The 12,921-nt window shown below is 40.5% G+C and overlaps 1 protein-coding gene across 1 annotated transcript in view; it reads left to right on the top strand.

Annotated features, from left to right (window-relative positions):
• The window catches only part of ZNF618 (zinc finger protein 618), a 92,598-nt gene that overhangs the window by 21,463 nt on the left and 58,214 nt on the right, over positions 1 to 12,921 (top strand). The window contains exon 2 of the mRNA XM_044664091.1: positions 9,909 to 10,165. Within this exon, the coding sequence (XP_044520026.1) occupies positions 10,000 to 10,165 (166 nt within the window). The 5' untranslated portion in view covers positions 9,909 to 9,999. The remainder of the gene's footprint in view (positions 1 to 9,908; positions 10,166 to 12,921) is intronic.

A 12,921-nucleotide genomic window follows, 5' to 3' on the forward strand; every position in this document is an offset into this window, starting at 1 on the left:
CTCTCTCTCTCACTCTCTCTCTCTCTCTCTCTCACACACACACACACACACACACACACACACACACACACACACGATGAGAAATCCAATTGAGAGAAAAGAAACTATAAATCTAAGTTTATATAAGATATAATATATATAACCACATACATGTAAAATATATGTAAACATACATAAATATATAGGCACTTGTAAATTGAGCTTTTGTGTATATGTGTGTATAGAAATGCAGAGGGAAAGAGAGAGAGGGAGAGGAAGAGAGACTATTAGAGATTGGGGATGGGAAATCTAAGAGAAAATATAAATTGATCTCCATAGATATACACATATACTCTGTTCATACAAGATAATATATATATCTGTGTGTATGTATATATGTATGTAATATATGAAAAAAACCACATATGAGAAACACCTTCCTGGCTCTCTACACCCTTACTGTCCCCTCCTCCGAGTTTTTGTCTCTCAAGCCTTTGAGTCAGACCCCATCACCAAATTGCTTATCTGTTGCTTATTATCTGCAGGGCCCCTTGTGCTGCCAGGTTCTTTTAAGCTTAGACTCGATTCCCTTGGAAACAGTCAAAGCTCAATCTATGTCCCTATTACACCCAATTAAGAGGGCTAATGATGCTAAAGCAAATATGTAAATTGTGAGTACATGAATGAATTCACATTACATATTTTAGAGACTTAAAAATGGAGTCCCCATGATTTAGTCTTAGGATCACAGAATATGAGTGGTGAAAGGGACCTTTAAGATCATCGTTTAATGGTGCTATTTTTGACAGGTGGTCTTTTAACCTTGACACAAACCTCTCCAGACCCTTCACAAGGCAGGCCATTCCCTCATTCAGCAAGTCTAATTATTAGAAGTTTCTTCCTTATATTGAACAGAAATCTGCCTCCCTATAACTTTCTCCCACTGGTCACTGGTTCTGCCCTTTGATACTCTGTGGAATACATCCGCAAATTAATTTCCTCTCCCATGTAGAAAACTCTTTGGGTATTTGAACACAGTGATCATCTTCTTGCTCATTTTTCTTTTCTTTGAGCTAAACTTCCCTCTTCCTTCCATTGATTCTTCTAGGACATTTCTGTAACCTTTTCCATCCTGGTTTCCTTCTTTTGGGTATATTCCACTCTGTCTTAAAATGCTTAAAAGACTGGTACCCAGAAGTGAAAACTATTCCTAATGTGGTCTGGCAAGGACATAGTGGGACAGTCTTCTCCTGGGATCTGGTCAGGGTTCTTGTATTAAGACAACTTATGGTTGCATCTGGAAAGTTTGATATAATCAGGATAATTGTCATTTGCAGACAGGGAGATATTGGAGGGACTCTGGAGGTCCTTTAGAAGGAATCCCTTTTCTATTAGGTCTCAGTACTAGACCTTCACCATGAGAGTGGCCTTTGGCCAGCACATGTCTTTTGTTTAGTGGCACTCAAGATGGTAATGGAGTCACAGGTCATTCGAGAGGCAATGTTGCATATGATGGGCATGCAGAGGCAGAAGAAGCAAGCTATTAGCAAATAATTGCATGGGAGAAGCAGTGCAAAAGCTGTATTAAAAGAAATAGTTGACCAAAAAAGTGGGTGGGCCAGTTACCTGGTGAATAAGGAATACCCAGTAAACAGCCCACATGCTCTGTTGGTGTTCATGCAATGTCAGGAGATGAAGAAGGCCTCTTGTATGCTGGCTAGACAAGAATTGCTCTAAATGAGAAGGCATGATCTTTGCCACTGGAAAGAGTCTCCATACCATTGAGATCACAGATAGCTTCACATACCCAAGGAAGTTCCCATTAACTTTTTTTTTAAACATTTATTAATATTCATTTTTAACATGGTTACATGCTTCATGCCCCTACTTTCCCCTTCACCCCCCGCTCTCCCCCCACCCATGGCCCATGCACATTTCCACTGGTTGTAACATGTGTCCTTGTTCAGGGCCTATTTCCAAATTGTTGTTAGTTGCATTGGTGTGGTAGTTTCGAGTACACATCCCCAATCATGTCCTCCTCAGCCCATGTGTTCAAGCAGTTGTTTTTCATATATGATTCCTCTCCTGCAGTTCTTCCTCTGAATGTGGGTAGCGTTCTTTACCATAAATCCCTCAGAGCTGTCTTGTGTCATTGCTTTCTGCTGGTACAGAAGTCCATTACATTCGATTTTACCATAGTATATCAGTCTCTGTGTATAGTGTTCTTCTGGCTCTGCTCCTTTCACTCTGCATCAGTTCCTGGAGTCTTTCCAATTCACATGGAATTCCTCCAGTTTATTATTCCTTTGAGCACAATAGTATTCCATCACCCGCATATACCACAATTTGTTCAGCCATTCCCCAATTGAAGGACATACCCTCCTTTTCCAGTTCTTTGCCACCACAAAAAGCACAGCTATAAATATTTTCGTACAAGTCTGTTTATCTATGATCTCTTTGGGGTACAAACCCAACAGTGGTATGGCTGGATCAAAGGGCAGGCATTCTTTTATAGCCCTTTGAGCATAGTCCCATTAACTTTTGTTATTGATTCCTCATATTAAGCTTGTAACTAATTAAAAATCCATAGATTTTTATCACATGAAATAGTAATTTTTTTCATTGCTATAGTAGTAGTAATAATAATAAACATTCATATAGTGCCTTAAAATTTGGAAAACATTTTTTTACAAGTTAACTATTAATCCTCATGCCAGCAGAGAACAAATCCAGAAATGAAAATTAGTTTTAGAAAAAAAAAATTAAGTTGTCCAGAAGAGGAGATGAAAAAAAAGGTAGCCTACTCCCCATTAAGCCTATGTAAGTTTTACCTTACAGAATTAAAATTAAGTCACAAGGAAACATCAGCTGATTAAATGTAGTTTAATCTGTAACCTGACTTAGTTTACCTATTGAGTTTAATTAAGCTTGTTTCCTAGGGCATGTATGAGATTATGACACTGCTTAACTAAGTTTGTTCAACTTTTATAATATTGAAGGAAACATGGATTTGTAAATCTGTATTTTTCTTAAGAAAAATTTTTTAGTGATACTCTTAGTCATATGTGTTCATTCAGTGCTTGGGAAATTTCCCAGTATTGTGTAGAATACTTGTTTCTCATTGACATCTCTAAGTTCCTTGACTTGCAGGACCTGCTATTTCCTCATCTGATGCCTCTGAGTTGCCACCAGTCTGGTCCCTCTGTAAAGGAATAATATCAAACTCTTGATAAAATGAGAAGTGAAGGGGATACCTCCACTGACTTGAGTTACTTCATGTGGCTCTTTGCTTCTGTAATTGGTAGTAAAGGAATATTGGGCTTCAGAAAGCTCCAAAGAGGGGAAACTCTAGGAAAACTTAATTGCATTGTTTGAATGTAGTCCTGTGTGGTTCAAAGACCAGACTTGTTGCTTAGAGACCAGATTCATTTAATGCCTAATTTAGGACATCCAGGTTATACTGACCCCCCAAAACCTTTTTTAGGGAACTGAAGATTGATGCAAGGAAAGGAATGTAAGGGATTTCTTCTCCTTATATATCTTGAACCTATCACATCTTTGTCCATTTGGCAGGTAAAAAAATCTGCCCCTGACTTTCCTATTAGGAAAGATTTTTTAAGTCTGGAGGGAGTCAGTATAATCTGGATGTCCTAAATTAAGCACTAAACAAATCTAGTTTTTTAGCCATACCATGAATAGATTCAAACAATGCAAATTACATTGCCCTACATTCACAATAATTCTGGGTGGTAAGTGTTGTTATTATACCCATTTTATAGGTAAGGAAACTGAGGCTGAGAGAGGTTAATTAATTTATCCAGATCACACGACTAGTAAGTGTCTGAGTTAGGATTTGAACTTAGGTTGCAGCATCTCCCATCTGTGTCTTCTTCAGTTCCAGGCCCATAGATGCTACTGTGTTATTGGCCTGCTGTGCCTCACTCTTGGAATATTGTAATAACCAGCCATTGATCTCTTTGTCTCAAGTCTCTTCTCTCTAGTCCATCTACTACTCAGTTGCCAAAGTGATCTTCCTAAAGCCTAGGCCTAACTGTATCACTTCTCTCTTGAATAAACTCCAGCAACTTCTTCCTGCCTCTAAGATCAAGTATAAAAAATCCTGTTTGGTTTGTAAAACCCCTTCCAGCCTGGTTCCTTCTTACCTTTCCAGTCTTAGAAGACTTTCCCCCACTCTGTGTTCTCTGTGATTCAGTAGCATTGGCCTTCTTGCTGTTCCTCACATGTCTCCCAACATTGGATGGCTGATCTCCAATGTCTAGAATGCTTTTCCTTTTCACCTTGGCCCTCTGACTTCCTGGCTTCCTTTGAGACTCAAAACCCCATCTTTTGCAAGAAGCCTTTTCTGGTCCCTTGGCCCCCTTTACTCCCCCCTTTTTTAAACTCATACTTTCTGTCTTAGATTCCATATCAAGTATCAGTTAAGGCTAGACAAAGTGGCTTGTCCAGGGTCCCATAACTAGGAAGTGTCTGAGGGCACATTTGAACTCAGGTGTTCCTGATTCCAGGCTTGGCTCTCTATCCAGTGAACTACCCAGCTGCCCTGCACTGGTCCTTTTAATTCTTGTGCTTTCCCTCTGAGATTTACTCTCTACATATCTTATGTACATTGTTACTAGCATGTTATCTCCTCCATTAGAATTTAAGCTCCTTGAGAGAAGGGCCTCTTTGTGCCTTTCTTTGTATCCCCAGTGCCTACAACAGTTCTTGGCAAATAGTAAGGACTTAAGAAATGATTCTTGTCTTGTTACCACCAAGTCCAAAGTGCCTATAAAATATGTGTTTTGTTTTTTAACTTCTTTTCTGGATCCCAAAGGGCTTCCTCTTCACATCAGCCTAGTTTGACTGACTGCACCAGGTCTCCACTTGATTGGGATGGTTTATGTCCTCAGCCAACCTTTCCCAGGCTTGACCGATAGGAATTATGAGGTATTCTCTGAAGCTCAGAAGAGTGGTCATGATGTAAGTGAAAGAGCGCTGGAGGAAACGTTAGGACATCAGATATTAGAATTAGAATTCTAGCTCCATTACTAACTTGCCAGGCAACCTTGAGCTGGGTAGTTGGGTGACTCAGTGGTTTGAGAGCCAGACCTAGAGAAGGAAGGTGCTGGGTTCAACTCTGGCCTCAAACACTTCGACACTTTCTTAGCTGTGTGACTCTGGACAAGTCACTTACCCAGTTGCCTAGACCTTATAGCTCTTTTACCTTGGAATTGATACTTATAATTGATTCTAAGATGGAAGATTAAGGACTTAAAAACATACAAATAAATAAATAAATTAGTTATAGTAGTGGTAGGTTCCCAAGGCTATTATGAGGATCAAATGAAATAATTAAGTGGTATGAGTTTGCTTTGAAAGAGAGAAAACAGTATAAACTAAGGCAATCCCTCAAAATTTCAAATTAAGCCATAATAATAAAACAAAACAACTGAAGAGATTTTTATTGTATGAATGTCTTAGAATAGAGTTTCACAACTTAATTCCATAGGCTATGCCAAGATATTGCAGGAAGCCAGAAGAGATATTAAGGGCCAGTCTCCTTGTCCAGGCTTCTCATTTTATAGATGAGGAAACTGAGACAAACAAGATTAAGTGACTTGCCCAGGATTACACATCTAGCTAGTGTCAGAGGTTGGATTTGAACTTGGGAAAGTGTTTATCCAGTCCTCTATCCACTGTACCACCTAGCTGCTCCTACTAAGTGGCAGAACCAGGTTTCAAATCCAAGTAATTGTGGAGAGCCCACTCTTCTTATTTTAATAATACAGGCCTCTTTTCCCCCTCCTTTTTCTAATTTCTCTTATTTTTTTCTTCCTCCTTCCGCCTCCTTCCTTTTTGTCCATTTTTTTTACACTCTCTCTTTTTTCGCCCGTCTTGCCTATACCCATTAGCAGTCTCCTCCCTGGATCATAGGGCTTGGAAATAGTAGGGGATTTTAGAGATCATCTTGTCCTACTCCCTTATCATAACATAGCCCAGAAGGGGCTTGAAGAGACTGCTGAGCCCTGGCCCAAGGCCTTGAATGCATGATGAGAAGAGTTAGGAGGTCGATATGGACTATGGAGCAAATGCATTTTCCTGTTTCCCTATTGGGAAACTGGGAATTTGGAAGAGGCGTGTGTGTCACTATTTGAATAGTAATGATGAATCTCCATGGTTTCCCAGGGTAGTGCTGTGTACCTGAGAGTGCTGTTTTGTGGTTTATGGTTCTTATTACTGTTAAAAATGTTCTCTGTTACTGTTCTTTAATCTTACTGGGGCCTGGTGATTTCCATTCAAGAATGTATTTTAGGAGAATGAGTCCTGCTTTTCACTCTCCCATGCTGAGTCTGTTCCATTGGGGGGTGGGGGTAGGAAAGGAGAGAGAGAGAGAGAGAGAGAGAGAGAGAGAGAGAGAGAGAGAGAGAGAGAGAGAGAGAGAGACAGAGAGACAGAGAGAGAGACAGAGACAGAGAGACAGAGAGAGACAGAGACAGAGACAGAGACAGAGAGAGAGAGGATATTTAAAAGTAATTCAATTTGGTAAACATTTATTGGTAAACATTTATATAGGATACCTCTGAAGGCCTGGCCTTGAGATTCATTAAGCAAACACTTAATCACATCCTCGGTGCAGTAGCCAACATTAGTGCTAGAGAACCTTATGATATTGATCTACTCTCAAGAGGCTTATATTCTTATAGGAAGAATACAAGCAATTGATATAAGGGAGAGGGTGATACCTGGCAGGGAGATATTTGCGCTGAGAAATTAGTTGGGAGATTACTTCCTCTGGGGGAAGGTGTTTGGGGCTTGAAAGAAAGAAGTTCTTCCTTTATCCTGGGCCCAGAGAATACCATGAGCAAAGGCACTGAAACGGGAATGAGAATGGGCTGTTTTGACAAGAGTATAGAGAATATGAAGGAATAATTTGAGTTTAGGCTAGAAAGGTCATTTAGAATCAGACTGTGAAGGGCCTTGAAAAATCAGTTTTTTAAGTATATAATTTAATTTGTAAGTATTAGAAAGCCACTAGAAATTTTTGAGTAAAAGACCTTCCCCTTAGTCAAACATAGGTCCTCTGACTCCTTTTCTAGGGGCTAACTCTGCCCCAAATTCAGTATGTCTGTCTGTCTTTCTCCCTGCCTCCTTCCCTCCCCCAAATTAGTTCAAATCTCTGGACAATAAGCCCAACAAACATGCCAAGTGGGGTCCACTTAGAACTCTGGAGCTTTCCTTCTGGGTTAGGTGAATAGGACAGAGATCAGGACACTGATCTGGGGCCAACCAATGTAAGTTTTTTGAGCTTATGTAGGTGAGCATTGTGTTTGACTGAAGTGTGAGTCATCTGGAAGTGACCCTGAACTTGACTAATGTTGTTTATCAAGGGGAGGTCAGGCTTTATCCCCTTTGTTGTCCTGGTTCCAACCCCTGGAGATGAGAGTGACTGAGAAAAAGCTGAGTTGCTCAAGGCCAGCCAGACCCAGCTGTTCCTGTTCATTTGCTCACTCACTGACTTACTCATTCACTCACTCATTCATCTTTTTTGCCATTAAGGAAACAGAGTGGTTTGGCGAGTTGCTAAGGAGGTGGAGGGAGGGAATGGAGGGGCTTGATGAGTTGGCTGTGGGGTTGGCTTCAGGAATAGTGAGCTATTAATCACACTTCTCTTTTCCTCAATGAACAAACAAGAGATGAATACTGTAAGGTCTGACAGCTCTGACGTGGCTGACCCACTTGGAGAGTCTTTGTGCTTTCCTTGTAGGAGGCTGGGCTGGAATTGTTATGGAAGATGCTTCTCTATTTCCCATGTCTTTGGCACTCTCTCTCCTACCTCCTGCCCTTTTCCCCAGGGTAATTCCTTTTCCTTTGCCTTTCTAAGGAAGATCTCTATCCACTGCTGGTTGGCTGAGGACTTTGCCTTTCTTTTTCCCAGTTCATTCTTTCCATCTCACTTAGGAGGCAGGATCTTTTTTTCTTCCTATTTTGGGGAGTTTAAGAACCACCATCTCTTAGAAAAGAACTATGGATCAGTCCAGAGCTCATGGGAGGAATCTTTTTCTCAGTCTTTTTATTCCTTAGATTTATAATGAATCCAAGAGACAGGAAATGGCCCAAGGCAGATGACAGACTCATAGCCCCATTAGCTCATAAGTTTATAAGATCCCTGTCACCATCCTCATCATCATCTACAAGCTTTTGTTAAACACACACACACACACACACACACACACATATATATCCTGCCTTGTGTTAAGCTCTATGTGGGACAGAAAGAACTTATTCCAAGAGATTAACATTCATTTGGGAAAACAGGAGATAAATCTATGAATATGTTTTTAGGAACAAAACTTTAGAACTGGAATGCACTTTAGGGGTCATTTATTTGAGGTCCTTCATCTTACATAGGTGCAAGCTGAATGCTAGAGAAGCAAATGATAGCCCATGATTACTTAGGTAATAAATGGGAGAGCCTAAATGTGAACTACCTCATGGAAGCTCACCTTCATTCTTAGGTTGACTGTAGGATATTAATTTTTGGGCTGTATCTGCCTTCTGAGAACTGGCAGAGAGCGCTCTTAGTGTCTTTAAAGGGAAGGAGGATCCACACTCACCAACTTAGATATTCTTTAAATTGAAGTGAATAAATTATGCTAGCTAATTAAATCAGTCTGTGCTTTAATTAATTAAAATGATCTGTGTTAAAACTTGCTCATCTAATGGACTTTTTTGTTCTTTTAAAATATATTTTATTCATATCTCTTGTTTTTATGTTGCCTCTGTTTCCCAATGTATCCCTTCCTCCTTCCCCCTCCTAGACAGTGATCCTTTATAGCAGGGGTTAGCATCCTTTTTGGCCGTGAGAGCCATAAACACCACATTTTTAAAAATGTAATTTCGTGAGAGCCGTACAGTGCTCACAGTGCGCTCCTGTAACAGTGCCTGAAAAAAATTGACTTTATGGCTCCTGCAGAAAGAGCCATATCTGGCCCTCAAAAGAGCCAGATATGGCTCAAGAGCCATATGATGCCGACCCCTGCTTTATAGAAATAAGGATAGAGACTGAACCTATGATTTGATTGGTATAGGGAACCCCTAGGTGAGGAAACTCCTGTTACCAGTGCCAATTGGCAAATTTTCCACCACCTGTAATCTTAAAAATTTGCCAAGAGCACCAAGAAATTAGGTTGTAGAAAATAAAATAAACAAAGAATTTTTTAAGGGAAAGAAAGAGTTTTACAAAACTAGGCAACATCATGAAAAAATTTCATTTTATGTGATGTTCCACAACCATAGTCTCTCCTGCCTCTCTAAAGTAGCAGATTAGTGGATGTCTTCTCATTTTTCTTCTCTGGGGCCACATTTGATCATTAGAATATCTCAGTATTTTGTTGTTCTTTATATCAACATTATTATAATCTTTGTGTATAGTTTCATTGGTTCTGTTTACTTCACTTTGTATCATTTCATGTAAGTCTTGCCATGCTTTTCTGAGTTCATCATATTCATTATTTCTTATAACACAGCCATATACTGTTATATTCCTGTACTATCTGTTCAGCCATTTCCGGATTGAAGGGCATCTACTTTTTAAAAAAATAAACACTAGTTAGGGGGTGGAAGGAGAAAGATGGGTTGAAGACTGCTTCAAGTACCTCTCTCCCCCCATTGGAAATGCACCTTATTTTATTGGGTTGTGTCTTCCTGTACCTTAAAAAGGTACACTATTATGTTAAATCCATTAGTAGGTGGCTAGAGGATTGAAGGATCTAAGATGTGGGAAATACAACAGATCTTATACATAAAGAGCTGAAGTAGTCAGATGTGGGATGCCATTAATAAATGAATTCAGCTTAAATAAGGTATACATCAAAGGTCCTTGCCCAAATAAGGAGCAGGCTCCTGATATTTTTCCTCTGCCTTTGCAGGGAGAAGCTGAAAAGGAACCAGAAGAGTCCCAAGGCAGAGGACCCCAGTCCCGTGCTGGCGGAGACCTCACAGTGCTCTGAGGAGGAAAGGATGACCGAAGTGAAGGTGAAGACGGAGCTTCCTGATGACTATATCCAGGAGGTGATCTGGCAGGACGACGCCAAAGAGTCCAAGAAGAACATCAAGGAAGGGTCAGGGGATGTGCCTGCCGAGATCTGTGTGGTGATTGGTGGTGTCCGGAACCAACAGACCCTCGGTGAGTGGGCCCAGAGTGAATGGGGAAGGTGGGAAGTTCACCTTCCTACTATCTCTTTGCCTTGAGTAGGGTTAGCTGCAAGTGAGAGGGTATGGGTTGGATGGGGCCAGGACCTTGGGGTCTGTTAAGCACCCTAACCAAAACTACCTGTCTGTTTTCTTGCTCCTTGGATGTTCTTTTCTCTCTGGGCCTCCTTCTTCTACCCCTATCTCCATCCCTTGTCTGCTTTCTTTGTACTGGGAACTCTTGGGTTAGTTGGAAACAGGTTTCAGAGCAAATCCTACCCTGGCTCTTGAGCCAAGGAGGAAATGTGTTCTTGACTCTCATACCCCATAGGTAGTTGGTTTTGGTATGCTGTCTACTACACACTGAATAACACACAATAAAACTGCTCCTCATCAGATTGCTTCCATCCATCTCCTTGGGCTCCTTTAGGATGCCCTTCTCAAAATTAATTAATTAAGAATGTTTTTCCATGGTTATATGATTCATCCCTACCCCCTCCCGTAGCCAATGTGTAATTCCACTGGGTTTTTTTTCCCCACTGGTATCATTGTTCAAAGCCTATTTCCATATTATTGATATTTGCACTAGGGTGATCATTTAGAGTCTACATGCCCAATCATATCTGCATCAAACCATGTGATCAAGCAAGTATTTTTCTTCTGCGTTTCTACTCCCACAGTTCTTTCTCTGGATGCGTTCTTTCTTATAAGTCCCTCAGAATTGTCATGGGTCATTGCATTGCTGCTAGTAGAGAAGTTCAGGATGTTCTTTTAACTTGTTGCTCTTTATTTTAGTATGCCTTCCTCCTCCTGGCCTCCCTTTCTTTCATCAACATCCTGGTGGGATTAAGGTTGAATACTCACTGGGAACATGGCTTCTCCCTTCTCAAAGAAACTTGTCTACGTTATTTATGGCAGAATATTCAGTGACTCTCCATTGCCTAGAGGTTAGATTATAATTCAGCATTCAAGATTCTTTTTGGGGCAGTGGAAAAAATGAGTGTTGGGTTTGGAGTCAGAGGAACAAGGTTCAAATCCTAGCCACTTCCCCAAGTTAATTATAAAATGAGGAGGTTTGACTAAATGATCTCTGAGATCCCTTTCAGCTCCAAATCTCTGATCCTTTGTCCCATCAAAGTCTACTTTCACCCCCTCTTTCCCTGCTCCTTGTTGTCCAGAATAGTCCCCTCCCAGCCTCAGGAACCCACTGTTCCCATGACTCTCTTATCTGAATAGCCCATATTTGAGGCCCAACTCAAGCCCCACTCTCATCATGAAACCTACAACTGCTCTAGTCTGAGTTGGTCCTGAACCCCTATGGCAAATTTTACCCAAATCTGACCCATACCTTTGGCACTAACCAGGGAGTGCCTTTAATTAATTTTTCATGTCTCGGTGTCTTGTTTCCCTAACTAGAATATAAACTTGAAGGCAGGGACTATGTATGGAATATCATTGTATCCTTTTCTTCATGAAGCTTGAGTACCTTCAAAGAAGGTTCTGAGGAAAGACTGGTGAACTTAAAGAAAGCCAGGCTCTCTGCTTTTCATTTTTAAATGTTTAGGCTTTTATAAAAGTTTTGTTTCTGCGTTTTTGTTTTATATCATTTCCAAACATATCCTCCTACCCAATGAGCCTTTCCTTGGTGCAGAGGTGAAAGGAAAAAAAAAGAAAAACCCAGGTGTTCAGCCAAAATACCCAACATATTCCCTGCAGCATAGACAACATTCTGTACTTGTATTTCCCCACTTTTTCATCAAAAGGAGGGAGATGCATTTTCTCATCTCCTCTTCAGGGCCAAGCTTGGTCTTTATAATTTTATAATACTCAGTTTCATTTTTTGTTCATGTTGTTGTTATCCTTGTATGTATTGCTTTCTTGAATATGCTTACTTCACTCTGTATCAGTTACACTTATCCCCCCATGTTTCTCTAACATTCCTCATTTTAGTCATTTATGGTTATATTCTATTGCATTCACCTTTCACAGTTTACATTCTCTAGTCTTTAGGTACCCACTTGGTTGCCAATTCTTCACTGTTACAAAAAGTGCTGCCTGCTTTTGTTTTTTAAAAATTGCTGATACCTTCTATTTTTATATCACATTCATTTCCAAATATATATCCCCATTCCCTATACTTGTAGCAAGGACTACTGTGCTGCATCTCCCTCCCCTACCCAGTGATCCTTTTCCTGTAACAAAGATTTTTTAAAAGAGGAGGGAAAAAGCTTTTGAGCCAACTAACCAGGACATTGGCCACATCTGCTAACATATGCAATAATATTCCATGTATGTGCGCCCCCCCCCCATTGCTAAAATGAAGGGGAATGAGGGGCCTACCTTCATTTTAAACAGAACCTTTGATTCAGTGACTAATCATTGGAAAGGGCCTGAGCTGTGAAGCATACATTTGCACACAGGACAGAACTTTGAGCAGTCTCCCCCAATGCTAACATTTAAATGTTCTCATCCATCCTCAGTACAAACTCTAAAGGCAGTAGGATACTTTTGCACATGCGCAGGTGAGGTGGCTGGTAGCCTAGAGATTCCCTGCTTCCTGGAAGAACTTGCACTTTTGTTTTCAAAGAGGAACAATGACATCACATGTCTTGACTTTCACATGAATTGGATTTAAGTGAGGCAGAGTTCTGCATAGTCATTGACCTCACTCTTTCTTCCAGTCATCATAGTCTAGTTCTTACCTTCTGGAGGAAGAGAAAGACAGTGCTAGACTATCATGGCCTTCACTGG

Source organism: Gracilinanus agilis, chromosome 2 (assembly GCF_016433145.1).
Source record: "Gracilinanus agilis isolate LMUSP501 chromosome 2, AgileGrace, whole genome shotgun sequence".
NCBI classification, from domain to species: Eukaryota; Metazoa; Chordata; class Mammalia; order Didelphimorphia; family Didelphidae; genus Gracilinanus; species Gracilinanus agilis.